Raw genomic sequence first — 16,716 nt, forward strand, 5'->3', positions numbered from 1 at the left:
ATGCCGATCAGTTTCTACAGCGCTGGTATTCTAACAGCTATCAAATTCTTCTTTCCCCCCTGCAGAATCCCAGAACAATGCAAATGTAAGGGTTGTCACCACAGATAGACTCAGACCCAGTCCCAGCAGAGCCTATGAGGAGTGTGGCTCCCCCCTTCCCTCTGACCTGATCTCCTCTCACCTTAGTGACTGCAGTCTTCTTGAACCGCAGAAGTTACCCCAGCAAGGAAGTACTGTCATCAAAACACATCTGAGTTGCCCATGAAATCCAGAGCATACAAGGAAGCACAAAAAAACAGGTAGCTTTTTCAGGTACATAAGTAACTAGGCACGAGGGACAGCAAAAACCACGCTCCTGAGACAGCCCTAAAATCTAAGGAGAAAAAAAGCCATCCCTGCTGACAGAACCATTCAGAGCTCCTCATCAGTAGTCAGTGTCCCGATGAATCCTACCATGAAGATATCCCCAGAATGTAAGGGCAGCCTGAAGCTGTAAGAGGGCAGTAAGGTATGGATTTTACCAAGACATCATACAGCAGAAAAAAATTTTTGACTTATGACTGTCAGTCCTTCACACTTTGACCTTCACCACGCACCGCTGTAGTAAATTACTGTTACATTACACCAGTGTAATAAGTTATTGTTATGCATTTAGCATAATGTAGAGCAATGATAGGAGCAGAGCAAATCATAACTAAGGACCAGCAGCTAAAGAAAAAGCATTATCTGCGCCCTAGAACCTGTAAGACGAGACTGGAAAAGAAAGCTGTAAAACAAGTCTCCTCCTCAAGTTTAAGGGGTATAGACTGAGGACATGGCAGGAGCAGAGTGGTCAAGTGCAGCACTTTGAGAGCAGGACAGGGTGCTGCTCCTCAACATGCAAGAGTTTGACAGGGACAGGCGAAGAAAGAAGCTGGTCTCTTTTCCCCCAGTCCCTGTCTACAGCAGCAGGTCTTTTCCCTACCACACCTGCCTAGTTTCTCTCTCCTCCTTCTCCTCTGTATGATGTGTGCACAGTAGAAAACCTGAGACATCAGGGACTCCTGCTCCTCTCATGAAGAGCTGAAAGATTTCTTCATGCTGTTTGCTCCATCTGCACATACACATGGCTGATGCTTGGCACCTCTGGGCAACTCCCCACCCCGATGCATGTAAGAAGGAGCAAGAACAAAGGCAGCACCTGGGAGTGCACGTCACTGTCCTGCACAACAGGGAAAAAAGATGCACTGTCCTCTGAATGGTAGTGAGAACAGAGAAAGCAACCAGGAGGAAGGAACAGTGCCTTCCACCTTCTCCCCGCCTCCCTGTGGCTCCTTTCACTCTGGGCTCACTCCTCCTATCTTTGACTGTTTAAAGCAGGGGTCCTCAAACTACAGCCCGCGGGCTGGGTACAGCCCCCCAGGGTCCTCAATCCGGCCCCCGGTATTTACAGACCCCCCTGCCCCCCCCGCCGGGGGTTGCGGGGGGAAACCAAGCAGCCGCAGATGGCTGCCTGCCACTGCATCCGCGCCGGCCCCTGGTTAAACAGTGTGAGGGCCCCTGCTGTGAAGTGATGCACCTGTAGAACAAGGAGAGCAAGGACACACACACTTCCAGCTGTGACCATACTGCATGTTAAGTGTCCAAACACCCCACTTTCACCAGGAATCTCCTAAGCCTCATGGATGGCTTCACAGCTACTATGAAGAGCTCTGCTAAGCAGTAAGAAGCATTTTTTTCTTCACATTAGATATCTTTCTTCAAGACTAATTCATATATTTGAATGAATTTTTGTAGCTTGTAACTTTTAATACACCACACAAGACATAAATAACTGGCAATTCAGACTGTCTGCTTTTATTTTAAAATATGACTCAAGTATTTCAAATAGTGCAATAGCTTATCATAGGCAGAAAGACAATGCACAATTGCATAAAAGCATTCCATGATAATGTCATGATCCAGATCCACGAAGCACAAACATATATATATATAGTGTTCACTAGTTAAGAGAAACTACCAGCATATCTGCTACAGTAAGAGAATCCCTCCACAGATAGTAATGAAAACAATCTAAAATGCTCTTCAAAGCTGCAATGATACTTCTGAAAACTTTTCAGATACCACATCACTCAGTGAGTATGAGCTATTACCTGCAGTATCTCAATGACTCTCACTAAACTGAGAAGTACAGATGTGCAGGACAAAACTGACACGCTTCTGGTCTGTTTCATGACTGATTAAATACTGCAGACTGTTACTGCACTCTGTTAGTGCACTTTCACTGAGCTCGTCACATAATTGTATGCCTCTCTAGTAACTGGAATTCTATAAATAAGTGTAGGAGGAGGGATTTATTTTAACTATTTGAGGCAAATTATTTAAGGTGAAAAAATGAAGTTACTGGAAAAGATTGGCCAGAAGGGCTCTGCTCTCTTCACCCCTGGAGGTTTCAAGACCCTGAGCAACCTGGTTTTACCTCACAGCTAACACTGCTCTGAGATCAGGGTTGAACCCTGGGCCTTTTGAGGTCCTTTCCAATGTAAATTATCCCTCAATGCTTTGAAATCATAACAAGAGAAATCTATAAGCCACTTTAAAATGTCACTCAGTCCATCTCTCTATGTGAAGGGAAGATGAACTAGATATTAATGATTCTAATGTACAAACCTATTCTGTTCTCCTCCAGTGATAAAAAATACCAGAAAACACAAGCAAGTCTTAAAGGTTTTGAGACTGTATTTTCTTTCTCTTCTTCTGCAGATATACTGCTGTAAAGATGGGAACAAAAAACCACAAGGCTAATAAATAAATACATGGGATTTTTGTTTATTGATGAGCTTTCACCCAAGGTAACTAAAATATTTTAAGAAATATTTACAGCAACAATCTTTTTAGAAGCTGCTACAGTTAAGAGAAACAACCAAGATATTTATTTCTAGTCTTACGGCACCTGAAGGGCAGGTAGCAATGATAAAAATATAGTATACTTCTGGGAAGTGATTGATGAGTTATGAGATGTATACAACTCAGAACTTAGGAGAAAACAATCAATCATTCCAGCTTGTTGGAAAATTCATCAAGAGGTTCTCAAGCTTCAGATAATACCCTGACAATAAGTAGCATTCTGACTAAATGTATTACTTTTGTATCTGTTTAACAATATTGGAGTATTTTTAACTTTCCTTCTCTTCACAGATTTACACAAAGCAATAAATGAAGGAAAGATCCTAACTACTAAAACAAGACAGAAAAATAAAGTGTTTTTAACTAGCTCCACATAAGTAACACAGGACTTTATCCAGCCAAGCTCTGAAAACCTCCAAGCATGAAGACTGCACAACCTGTGTGAGCAACTTTTTCCACTGCTTACTAATCACAAAAATCTTGCTGAACAGCTGGAAAAATTAGTTAATGTGTAGTCTTCCCACATAAGTTACAACTGTTTAATAAATTTGCGTTTAAGTTCACATTGTCAGAGAGCAGCAATGGCCAACTGGTTCTGCAAGGGAATGTAAGCTGGGAAACGCGCATGAAAACAAGGCAGGTGAGGGCAGTAAATCAGGAGGATTGGGAATGCTCAGTGGCATATCCAGGTCAGGATTGGATCCAGAGATAGTGATCAGGGCCAGATGCTGTCAAGGGATCACACAGCAAGTGTGCAGTACTGAGGCAGGTCCAAGATTAGACCAGGAAGCTCAGCTGCCAGGTCCTAGTCCAGATCAGGATCAAGAAGGTACCAGACATACCTGCTTGCACAGCTGTGACACAGCACAGGCAGTATTGCACTGGATTAAAAGCAGCCCCCCGAGGAAAGTAGGGCAGGCCCTTCCTTCTAGCTTTTCTCCCAACAACTCCTCTCAATGAAGGAGACAACCTTGAACCCCACTAAAATAAACTCCTAGACAGGAGATGCACTCGGGGCCTTGGCCCAGGTGAAGTGTATAATGCAAAACCAAGTGTAAGTTCAAGGCATTCTTTTTTTTCAAACCATACCTAATGTGGGGGCTTGGGGCTTTTTTTCTACTTCAGATCAAAATATTAGCTTCCACACCCAGGCGCTTCATTCTTCCCCGCAACTTTCAACTATACCAAACGATTAATGGAAAATGGTATCTCTTTCTATGAGCCTTGCTTACTCTGTACACTTAGGATTTTCAGTTATACTTCCATAAAGTCTTTAAGGATGCTACAGTATTTTTTCGAAAGAACACTGTCTCATTCATTAAATATGCTATCCTGAACAAGGCTATTTTTACTCACAATCATATTGAAAAGGCCATCACTTACATTCCACACTTAGCAAGACAGAGTTACTGCTTTTGTCATTACGTACCCTACCAAGATTTAATAAAGGCTCAGCAACATGGGCAAGAAGTCTCATTCTCCTCATAATCACACCAGAACAAGTGCAAAAAGTAGTTCTCCAAATCTCTCTCCTATTTCCAGATGGAAGGATTGTATATTTAGTTTATAGTTCTCTTCTGCTTCATTTAGCTAGCACAGTTTAAATTTAGTATCCAATCTGATCTACATCAACAATTAATTTCAGTGTTTTTCAATTTCTGTATTTCAACCATAAACCTGCTATCATTTTTGTACGCTACATTAGATCTTTATGCTTGTCTGGAAATTAAAAACCTAGAAGCACTCCAAGCTCAGCCAGTTTAATAGTAGTAGCTCTAGTAAACACGGAACTTGAGGAAAGTAAGTCAGGGAAGACATGTAAATCTATGCCAGCAGTGCACATCATGCCTAATAATACAGTGCTTCTTTCACATCTCTGCCCTAGCATTCAAGCATAGATATTGTTCACTCCAGAGGTAGTAAACGAATGACTAGCTGGTACCAAGGCAGGCTGAACAGAGGTCCATACTGAAGTTAAGAACTTGACAGACTTCTCCAGCAGACACAACACAGTTGTACTTCCTTAATACTTACCCAGTATTTGAGAATAAATGATACATAATCTGTCTGAAATACAACCTTTCCTGAGTCAGTGAATGTAAGACCTCAGTATTAATGGTCATGGCCAACACAGGTAGCTGCTAAACCTGGGACACCTGCAGTTTACTCAGTAAGAACAGTGTATCTTCATTGGAAGACATGGAAGGAGGGAATCTGAAAGCTGTCAACCAAGCAAAGACCTTCCTGGTTTTTAAAGGAAAAAAGATGAAATGGTTTATTCAAACAATTAAAATCTGTTTAATAAACCGGAGAGCTACATCATGAAAACTAGGGGTACTTTCAGAGTTCTGCCTTCTATCACTCAGGTAAGGAAGAGCTGGAAAACGTGCATAACCACACAAAATCATCTATGGTTTCTGCTAAGGTTACTCATCTACAGTACTCTTGACATACACGTAAATGTTTAAAGTTTGAGTGCCCGCATCTGTCACAAAAGGTACGAGTGACCAGGGGAACCTGCATTGCCATACAACACACCTGAAGGGGAAGTTACCTCTACGTGTTTGAGAGAGGTGGTCCCAGTGCAGGGGTCAGGGCTAGATCTTTTCCAAATCAGGTATATAAAATGGCATAGAAATGGGTGAGGGTTCATCTGTTGTGTATCTAGTATCAATCCTGCATCTATAGTTCAGTGATTGCCAGTTAATCAAGTGCCTCTAATATATGACTCCCAGTTTGTTATGTGCCACTAATAAATCAGTAAAACACTTGGGTCCTGATTTTAAGCTACACAAACTGAGCAGTTTTTCCTTTGCAACAAGTCATTCATGCTTTAGACTCTGAACTCAAATGAAAGGGAAGGAGAAACTTAAATATCAAAAAAAAACAAAAACCAGCAAATGAAGAAATGGGTTTTGTAGGTTGTCAGGTTTGTAACTTTCCCTGGTAGTGCAGATCAGAATGCTAAACTGAGCAAAATTAAATACAAAGAGCATAATTAAGCATAATTTCTGGCAGAAGTTTCTTCCATCCTTGGATGTACAGTCCCAGACAGGAAAACCTATTCTCAGAACAAACTGGGAGAGTTACCCATTGAAGAGAGAGCATTAATTAGATTTTGAGGGACCTTTGTAGCTTCTGTAATTTTATCAGTTATCAGATTGACCATTCTGGTTTTTCTACATTAATATTTGGCACATCAGATGATTGCTTTCAATTGTGAAGGGCAAAAAATCCCCCTGACTCTTTGCCTTATATGATTAAATCTGTTCCTTTCAATACCTGCAGAACAATTTTTTCATCAGAGAATAAAACAACAAAGCTAGTATCTGAAGAGTGGTGTTTTGGTCAAACTCTTAATCTCCATCCTAGAGAGGGCTTCTAATGTAAATTTACTTACAGCATGTTTAAAAAGAGAACTGAAAACTTGTTCTCTGTGGAGTGGGGGGTGGAAGCAAATTCCATCTGTCTTGACTCTTAAAAACACTTTTTCCTTTAGCAGAATTGACTTCTCTATTTTTGAAACATCTCTAGGATGTTTTGAAAATAGAAAAAAATAGAGAAATGGAGATACATAGGAAAAAAATAGAGAAAAGAGAGACACAAGCTACAACCAAAACTGTTCTTTCTAAAATCCCTTGTGTTCTATTTTAAGTCATTTGTCATTTTATTCTGTCTTGGACATACTGAATAGGCATACACCTTGCTTTTCCAAGTAGATAGTCAAAATAATTCGTAGAAGACTGTTCAAGTTCTTCTGAAATTGATACATATTTTTAAAGGGCCCTGTGTTAAAGACAGAAAGAATTTCAGAAGAATCTGTTCAAAGCTGGAGTTTACAGACATGTGATGAGACACAAAAAGGCAGCTCCTTATCTGGATCTGCAACATTTCATATCTCAGACTTAATAATAAACCAGCATGGAAAACAAGGGGCAGAGGGGAATCTTTGGTCTGCTTATACTAGAAGTTTTGATAAGTAACTATCATCCTTCGTTCTCCGGATCTTAGAGTGACAGAAGATACAAAGACCAATCAAGTAATCTAGCTCACAATGAGGCAATGGAGAATTTTTCCTTTCCGAACTTTGGATGCTGTGATTCAACAGCATGTCTGTGCAAGAGACTACCTTGTCAGAGCTAATTTTTAAAATATCCTCAAGATTGCTGAAATCTGTATCATGCTGGAAGTTATTATTTCCAAAGGAAACCCATCTAGAAGAAATGTCACATTTGCCAGCAGTGTGATGAGGCCTGGGTGGATGCTCTGAAAACACAAGATACCCAATAGCACTATGTGCAGCCAGTTAAAATGGAAATCACTTTCAGTCTTCTAAAAAGCAAAAAAATCCTCAACTGCATTTCTATCTTCCCACTAACTCTGGTAATAAAACCACTAAAAAAAACCCAACATGTGTGATCTAACTGTTAACTGTTGCTGGTCTTGAATAAATACAGTTTTATTGGTATAGAAAAAAAGACGTTGGCATTACATAGACAAAAGGAAAGATTACCATGCTCTTGATAGCCTCTGATAGCTTACTTCTGAATCAGTTGAATAACATTTCCAGTGTTCATGGAGATTCTTCCAGAAATGTTATTCCCCAATTTTTTGCAACGCTCAGATCAGAGAAGACACAGAATTTAACCTGCCCAATTACACTTCTACAGCGCATGTATTATTTCAAAACCTCCTGATCTTCTATTCCGCCATACCATACTGGCCAAAGATATATGGGCTACACATATCTAATGTACTTTCACCTCACAACGCTTTTAACACCGTCTCCCATAACATCCTCACAGGCAAACTGAAGCAGCCCAGGCTAGGACAGTGGACAGTGAGGTGGGCTGAAAACAGCTCACATGCTGGGCTCACAGGGTTGTGACCTGGAGGCCAGCCACGAAGGATCAACCCCAGGGCTTGACACTGGGATCGACACTGTCTGGCATCTTCATCAATGACCTGGACAATGGGGCACAGTGCCCCCTCGGCAAGTCTGCACACAACACAAATCTGGGAGGAGTGGCTGATCCAGTAGGTGGGTCTGCTGCCATCCAGAGGCACCTCAACAGGCTGGAGAAATGGGCTGTCAAGAAGCTCATGAATTTCAACAAGGGAAAATGTCAAATCCAGCACTTGGGGAGAAAGAAATCCAGGACAGGGTCCATCCAGGGGCTAACCATATGGGAAGCAGCTTGGCAGAGATGGACATGACGGTCTTGGTGGACACCATGCTTCCATTTGCCCTTTGTGCAACAACCAACAGCACCTGGGACTGCATTGCCAAGAGCATCCCTTGCCAGTTGAGGAAGATGCTCCATTCCCTCTACTAAGCAGTGGTGAGATCACATCTGGGCTCCTGGATCCAGTTCTGGGGTCCCCAGCACAAGACAGACATGCATGTACTGGAGAAAGTCCACTGATGACAACGAGAACCAAGTATCTGTCACACAAACATCTATCTGAAAGATCTGGGACTGTTTAGTTTCAAGATGAGAAAGCTCAGCAGGGTTCATAATAATGTGCATAAATACCTGATGAGGGGGAGTAAAGAAGAGAGATACTCTGACCTCCGTCACTCAGCAGTGACTAGCAAAAGGATGAAAAACAATGCATATGAACTGAAATACAGGAAGTTTTGTTTAAATATCAGGAAATTTTTTTTTACTGGCTACAGCAGTCAAGCACTGGGACCAACTGCCCAGGGAGGCTTCAGAGTCTTCATCCTTGCAGGTACTTAAAATCAGAATGGACACAGTCCAGACTGTCATGGTCATGGCTCAACAGTTAAGCCAACAGAGGTACCACCCTGAAATTTTGCAACAAACCAGAAAGCCTCTCCTCCTACACCAGAAACAACCTGATTCACATCTTAACAAATGCCCTCTTAAGATAGCCTGCTACACTAAGTTTCCAACATTATTAGAAGTGGAAACAACCTCTCCATCGTCAAAGCTAAGGAGAGTTTTTATGAAATAGCAACCTTATTTGCAATGCAGAGAACTATATGATTGAAATCAGTAAAGCTCCTCAAGAAAGAAGATACCATTTCATAAAATAAGAATGGCATTCTGATTCTTATAAGAGACATTACTTTGTCACAGAATTTCCCTTCAGTCTTAAACTGTATGCAGACCTATTGAGATGCTACCAAAGGTTTTGTAAGCCTCAAGAATCAGGGACAAAAAGCCATCTGCCTTTTATTGATATTAATCAACTTGGCTGAAATTTTTAAATTTGGTATCACTAGACCAGTACTTAGGAGGCCCAGCAACAGTCCAAAAAAGCCCCTGGTATGAGTATCTGATGTTTTTAACACATTTGGAAATCTATATTGAGGATATTCTCTATATAAGAATAATTTATTGAGGACTATTTCAGAGACCTGGACAGGCCAGAGAGTTGGGCAGAGAGGAACCTCATGAAGTTTAGCAAAGGCGGGTGTAAGGTCCTGCACCTGGGGAGGGACAACCCTACACACCGGTACAGGTTGGGGGTGACCTGCTGGAAGGCAGCTCTGCGGGGAAGGACCTGGGAGTGCTGGTGGACAGCAAGTTGCCCACGGGCCAGAGGTGTGCCCTGGTGGCCAAGAAGGCCAGTGGGATCCTGGTGTGCAATAGGAGGACCGTGGCCAGCAGGAGGTGATCCTCCCCTTCTGCTCTGCCCTGGTGAGGCCACATCAGGAGTGCTGTGTCCAGTGCTGGGCTCCCCAGTTGGAGACAGGGAACTGCTGGAGAGGGTCCAGCAGAGGGCTGTGAAGATGATGAGGGGACCAGAGCATCTCCCTGATGAGGAAAGGCTGAGAGAGCTGGGCCTGTGTAGCCTGGAGAAGGGAAGACTTGAGGTGGGAACTTGTTGATGTGTACAAATATCTTAAGGGTGAGTGTCAAGGGGCCGGGCTCTTTTCAGTGGTGCCCAATGACAGGACAAGGGGCAACAAGCACAAACTGCAACACAGGAAATGCCATCTGATTATAAGGAAACACTTCTTTACTCTGAGGGTGACAAAGCGCTGGAACAGGCTGCCCAGAGAGACTGTGGAGTCTCCTTTTCTGAAGGCATTCAAAACCCATCTGGATGTGACTCTGTGCAACCTGTTCTAGGTGAACCCCCTGCCGGGGCTGAACTATAAGATCTCCAGAGGTCCCTTCCAACCCTGACCATTCTGTGATGTCATCAAGGTATGCATTCTTCCTGATTGTGAAAACAAAACATTAATAATACAGCTAGAAACTAAACCCTCCTGAGAACTCTGTAAACTCTTCCATTCTGAGACTTATTTGGCATTTTACTCACAATGGACAACATTTCTTTCAAAAACTATTCCCTTTCCCACCCCTGTAGCAGGGACAGTATTCAGCTTACCTGAAAATAGAAGAAAGCTTGGCCAAACCAGTAGTGCATGACAGTGATCTGTGCCGCATCACATTTCAAAGGTCTCCAGATATATTTTGTCATCATTGTCTGAATCAGCAGACAAAACACCAAGACTGGTAAATTGTGAGGTCTAAATAGAAGGGCTGCTAATAGAACCAATCCACTATACACTTCCCATAATCCTGTACTCTTCACACTGGAGTCTGCAGAAATAACCTGTGACTTCAGTAAATCTTTAGTGCCAGTGAAGACTATGCCAAGAACAAACACATAAACAAAACGAGCTTCAGTAATCCCCCTAAAAAGGAAATTAAAAAAAAAAAGTAATAATAATTAATAAATAAATAAAACAGGAAGATTAACTACTTACTAATATCTATTTCACAGGTCAAAAAGTCTTTCAAGAGAGGTGCAAGACCAATGCAGTTCTGCCAAACAGGTTAAATTCTAAGGCTAGTACTGGCCAGTTTCATGAGAGAGATTTCTCAAATACAAAAACTCTTAAAAAAGATTCATACTTATATTACAACACATCCAAATCAACTTTATCAAAGAAAACAGATTGTACTAAAACCTAAACTAACCTAGAACATAAAAATGAAATTTTATGTCAATTCATGTAACCAAAATAAATTATTATTTGAAGTCTAGATTCCTAAATATATTCATATAAACATGCCATTTATATAACATAATGAACTTCCCCAAAAATACTCCTTAAAGTGATAAAGAAACTTCATTTCAGGAATTAAATTGACATTAAAATTACTACTCCCTTTAAGATGTTCAGTGATTTTTCACAACTCATTCACTCAAATACAGGTTTCTTTTTCACCAGCCAAAGAAACAGCAACAGTATCTGAAGACCTTTACTTCATATGAAGTCTGAAATTTTCACACTCTTCAGACATTTTCTCACCTTACACAGCTGCACAGATATACAGACATGCTGGTTTATACCAGCATATTTTTTCCTTGTAACTGTGCATATTTTTCAAATCTCTAAGCAATTCCATTTAAAAAAAAAAAAAGGATGTTTTAAGTAGTAAGTGTAATTAGCATCCACTACTATGTTCACAGAACCTATAAATTCATTTGCCTCTTTGTTTCCAGTGGAATTTGGCTTCTGAAGAAAACACAGCATCTCATCCAAAAAGCTGACAAGGACCAGTAAGCTCAAAAACAGTGACCTACTATTCTAGAAGTGCAAGGCCCAAGGAACAAAGAACCTGAAAGCAGATATCCATCCAAATGCACTGATATTCTTATATTTACTGGACAAAAAAAGTCACAATCATGTTAGTATGTGCTAAACTATAATAATCATCCAATGAACTCGCCAAATGAGCATATTAAATTTTGTGTTATAAATATATTTTTTTAATCTTATAAAAGATAAAAATACACATTATTTACATATTTTATCCATAATTTAATACACACCTGTCCTTATGGATTACCAGCCATTTATATACAACTGGTGAACAAACACCTACAAAGTTAATATAATTCACTCAGAAATGGGCATTCTTGAGTCATCTGGACTTAATAATATACGCAGGATTAGACCATGGCACTAAAAATAATAGAACTGTATTTATACTTGGTGTAACCAGTGTAACTAGCTGACCCCAGAAAACACCACTAGTCAAAATCTCTAAAAATAAATTTCTCCTTTTGACTTCCATTTTTTTTTTTTCATTCTTTGGAAAGTCACCTTCCTTCTCAAACACCTACCAACAAATGAGCTTGAATTCAATATTTCTTTTCCACACACAGGAAAGAGAATCAAAAAGCAAAAGGAGAAATAATAAGCAACAGTATTTGTATGTTCCGATTTCTTTTTGCACCCACGGAACCAAGAAACAGGGCAAAACCACCACATGACAATCATGTGACCTTCCTAAACATGAACACAGTGCTCAGTTCTGTGACTTAGCTTTCAAAGGTTCAAAGTCATACCTAATGGTCTATGCAAAGGAGCTTTACTCTTATTTTATTCCCTTAGATAGCAAGCCTTTGTAAAAACCCTTTAAGAACAACTGGCTTTTCCTTTAGGGGGAAAAAGATAAAACCAGTAAAGCTTACAGAGTTCCTCTGTTTCTTGCTAATGCAGAAATTCAGTGGCCTTTTTCAGTATCTCTGGTAATTCTGATGTAATTATTACCATAAAATATTCAAATATATTCATGTGACTTAGAAATAAAACTTTGAGAACTAGCTTTGGGTATTTGCCACTACTATTTTCTGTTTTCACTTAACTCATTTAACTCATAGATGGAAATGCAAATTTAAAAAAAATTCTCAGCAAATGCATTACTATTATTTTGTTTGTGTTAGTATGGTATATACTAATCTTTTTCATCGCACAAACTATCATTTTTAAAGAAGAACTCTGAGGAAAACTGAAGGCCAAATTACTTTCTTGCATTTTTAATTTACAGCTTGTCTTAGTCTGAGCCACAGAAGATGGGACACCCTTCTATTGCCTCTTCTCCCCCATCCACCTCCCAGAAGTTGTCACATTCAGAGAAAAAAAAACACTTATCTTCACTAAAGGGTCAGAGAAGGGGCATTTCAGAGCAAAGATTCTCCACCTTACAGAAGAAAGCACTGTGCATGAAAAATGCAGCTGCCTACAGCTTTTTCCCATATTACACAAAACAACCTCTACCTTGCACCTGGATCTGGAGCTATTCCATATAATAAATACATTAAAGATACCTCTAGACACATGTAAAAGAAAGTCCTGGGTTTGCTCCTGGCAACATTTTAAATAGGCTTTTACCATTTATTGTATCAGCCATCTAATAAAGATGAACTAGGATCACCGTGTCAACACATCAGCTAATATCTGAAATCTGCCAAGATGTGTCTACCATCTTTTTTGACATGCTTGTACTGGGAGCCTTGCTGAAAATAACATGTTTGAAGAGTCAGTGATCTTGGGAAAACCACCTGCTCCATTAGACCTTGTACTTTAGGTTTGAGAAGGCCACATGTTAGCATAAGTAGCCGCTGCAAGACACCATGCTGGAACCCCTGTGCTAGCCTGTGTTGCGTGCTGGTGGGCATTATGGCAAAGATTAACATTCTGGCAGAATTAGACAAGCGGATTTGTTTCGGTTTGTTTCGGTTTGTTTGGGGTTTTTGTTGGGTTTTTTTTTTTTTTTTTTTTTTTTTTTTTACACAAAATCAAAGGCACCATGGGTATGGGAGGGATGCAGAACCTCTCCACAGGTAGGACCTGTGTGCCGCAGGAAGATTCATCTGAGGTTTGTCTGATGCTGCACAAAAGCAGGGTTCCCAGCATCCGAAGGCACTCACTACCTACATTCCTTTTTTACTCTACCTTATTAAAACAATAGTTTTGTTACATATGTGTTGTTAGTCCTTTCTTCCTGAGATCTAGAAAGAGCCTTGCACCAATATTCCTGCCCCAGGTGCAGAACACATGCCAACACAAAGATCAGACTTGTATTTGCTGACTCTACCAGCTTTCACCAAAGAGCTTACACAAAGGGTAAAAAATGTATAAAACTTTGAAACATGACAGTAGCTTTTAAACTGGCATATAATCAGAGCTATATGAAGGTCTGACATAATTTAAGCAAATCAACATGTTCATAATTTAAGGTGAAATTACACAAAAAGCCTGTACCTTTCTTACTAGCGATCAACATGCTACCTATAGAATGGATGGTTCCCAGTAAATGCTTTGTCTTTAATCTTTAAGTATTCCACTTATTTCTCTAACCACATTTTATTTGCAGATCAATTGCTGTATGCAAGGACAGTATTCTCCAAGGATTTTACTCAAAAAGCAAAACTAGAGGTCACGCTCAAAAACTCAAAATGTTTCAAACACAGAGCCAAACCCTGCAAACTATGTAAAGATTACCATTACTTTCACCATCCAACAGAACTAGCACACAATGTTAACTTAACACTAGTATATAACTAGAATTATTTGGAAATATTTGGAATGACAGAATGTATGTAAATATATCTAGATATAGATACATTCAAATATTTGTTATAAAACATGCCGCATTAGCAAATCTGATCTTCTGTATGCCCTAAGATCTACTCCTGCAGGGGTTTTCCACTTCTGCCTACCTTGTAAATCTCTGGCCGCTGATTAAGAAGCTCCAACAGAAACCATTTGTACCCATACCAAATTCAAAATGAGTGTGAGAGGAAGTTTATTACATCCAGAAGACAATTGTTTTACTTCTCTTCTATGACCTGTTCCTCCTCATCAAATGTCCTAATGTCTCTGGAAGTTTTCTGGAGCTCTCTGACATTAGAAAAAAAATGAGGCTGCAGAGTCAGGTACAATCCAACAGTAAAAAGCATCATAAGAAAACTAAAGCCACTTAGCTACATTCCAAAACTAGCTATTGGTAAAACAGCTAATACCTTCCTTACAGTTACAGACTAGTTCTGGAAGAAACTTAACATCCACATAAATACCCTTAGTATGCATTCTGCAGCATAGCTTAGACCTCAAGAAGGATTTGGTTACGTCTTGAAAAGCCATACATTACAGAACACTCACCGGCTAAAGAAAGATATGGAAAAGCAATTCTCCCAATTACTGCCTGAGCATTTTTCAAAAGTAGCAAGTTGCTAAATGAGCTTGGCCTGCACCCTACTAAATTTGCTAAGTCCATCTAAAACAAGAGGAGGTGGTGCTTTTGGAGTTTCTTTGTAGCAAAAATACAGGGCATGACTATTAGATTTTCCTCACATTAATTCTTATCTGACTTGCTTCTGATCTGCCACAGTCGAAAGATGCTTTATGGGGCTCAAAATTATGCACACACCACAAAAACTGAGTGTTGGCCACCTACAAAATAAGAGTTTTATTCATAAGAATATGATTCCAGCCTAGACATGTCCCCTCCCACCCCATCCCCTGATATACAAAGTTTTAGCACCTCTCTAGAAATAGAGTTACATATCTGTTGATTAACTTACTTTGAAATATCTTTGCTGTCATGTTGCCATGGAAATATGACATTTCCAATAGCTGCCCGGTAACTGTAGACTCCCAGGAGCCCGAGTGCCATAGCAATTTTTGAAACTAGGGAGCACCTTCTTTGAACCAGAAAGAGGATCATAAGCAGGGAGATTGCAGCCAAGAATGAGAGTTCAGATTTATGTTCAGAGCTGGAAAAAAAAAGAAAACAACAAACAATAAAAACCCTTCAAGCCACTGTAATTATTGCTAAACACATTTGACAAAGCCTTAGCTACAGAACCGTATTTCCAAATTAATCACTGCAACTGACATCTGTTATGAACTTTGAGGAGGTATGGTAAAATATTTTATTATTTTTAGAAAAGCAGTTTTATTAATGAGGTTTTCTATTCAAGCATGCATGTTTAAAAGTGTAATTATTGTGTTCCACCATACGCTAGTTATTCTGTTAACTATATAAAAACTGAGCTGCGTATTGCATAATGAAAAGGGTCTAATGCTTTTAACTAGGGTTTTGTTATTTTTACATTTTGAAACAGTGCATATGGCTTAAACTACAGCATTTCACTTTCTAGCATAAAGCAGAAAAGATTTTTGCACTACAAAATCAGTTATTCTCCCTTTTAAAATAACTGCACATGGTTTGATTTGTTTAATTTTAGACAAACAAAACATTACCTAGACAAAATGACCAAAAATATACTTACACAGTTTAAAACATACACATGTAAGCACAATATGTTTCCCTTTTGCAACTACAGTACATTTACTGGATCAGTACATAGAAGAGAAGGAGACAAAAAAATTTGCATCATAGCCAAGATTACAGATACAGTTGGTTTGTTCCCCTGCATCGCAAATAGGTAACATTCATTCCAGAATCAAAGGCATTTCATTGAGCATGCTGGGAATGTTATGTATTTAAATCTATAGTGATATCAATTAGCACTACAAAATGTAGTGCGGTAACATAAAGATCTGCACTCAACTCCTACCCATAGCTAGCTATACAATTTCAGAAGGCCCACTGTAATCCAGGAATCGCTAACCCTTGCCTACTGCAAATGTTCCCAGTATCCCAAATGACCTAAGCCGACTAATTTTGTTAGATTTAGGTTTTGTTAAGAACGTCATGTAGTGTGTGAGAGCCAAGGGCTCCATCTTCTGTCTTTCAAACTTCAAAATCCCATGATAAAAGATCACCAACTTCAGCAAACTGAGAATGAGCCTGGGCTGTAATCTGTGTTAACTCTGACTGCACTTACAAAACTGCAATTTTATCTTTGATTTAATCAATATTATATACTTCTAACAGGTTTACTTTCCTGTTCCCTACTATATGCTTTATCAGGAGTTTGATCAATAGCTGTTTCAGCTGCTGTGCTTGAAAGTCACAGAGGAAAGGATATGGGGCAGAAAAATTGTCGTTTGTCCTCCCCGAAGGACCCAGTCAAGCACTTCAT

The 16,716-nt window shown here is 39.8% G+C and overlaps 1 protein-coding gene across 5 annotated transcripts in view; it reads right to left on the minus strand.

Moving 5' to 3' along the window:
• The window catches only part of PIGG (phosphatidylinositol glycan anchor biosynthesis class G), a 98,950-nt gene that overhangs the window by 42,129 nt on the left and 40,105 nt on the right, over nt 1–16,716 (minus strand). For all 5 annotated transcript variants that reach the window (XR_008744883.1, XM_055791492.1, XM_005232850.4 and 2 more), the window contains exons 10-11: nt 15,250–15,441; nt 10,255–10,564 (exon numbers count right to left, since the gene is read on the minus strand). Coding sequence is in view for 4 of the 5 variants with exons in the window: in XM_055791492.1 (XP_055647467.1) it covers nt 10,255–10,564; nt 15,250–15,441 (502 nt within the window). In the remaining variant the exon portion in view is untranslated. The remainder of the gene's footprint in view (nt 1–10,254; nt 10,565–15,249; nt 15,442–16,716) is intronic.

The sequence above is a fragment of the Falco peregrinus genome, chromosome Z (assembly GCF_023634155.1).
Source record: "Falco peregrinus isolate bFalPer1 chromosome Z, bFalPer1.pri, whole genome shotgun sequence".
Lineage (NCBI taxonomy): Eukaryota > Metazoa > Chordata > Aves > Falconiformes > Falconidae > Falco > Falco peregrinus.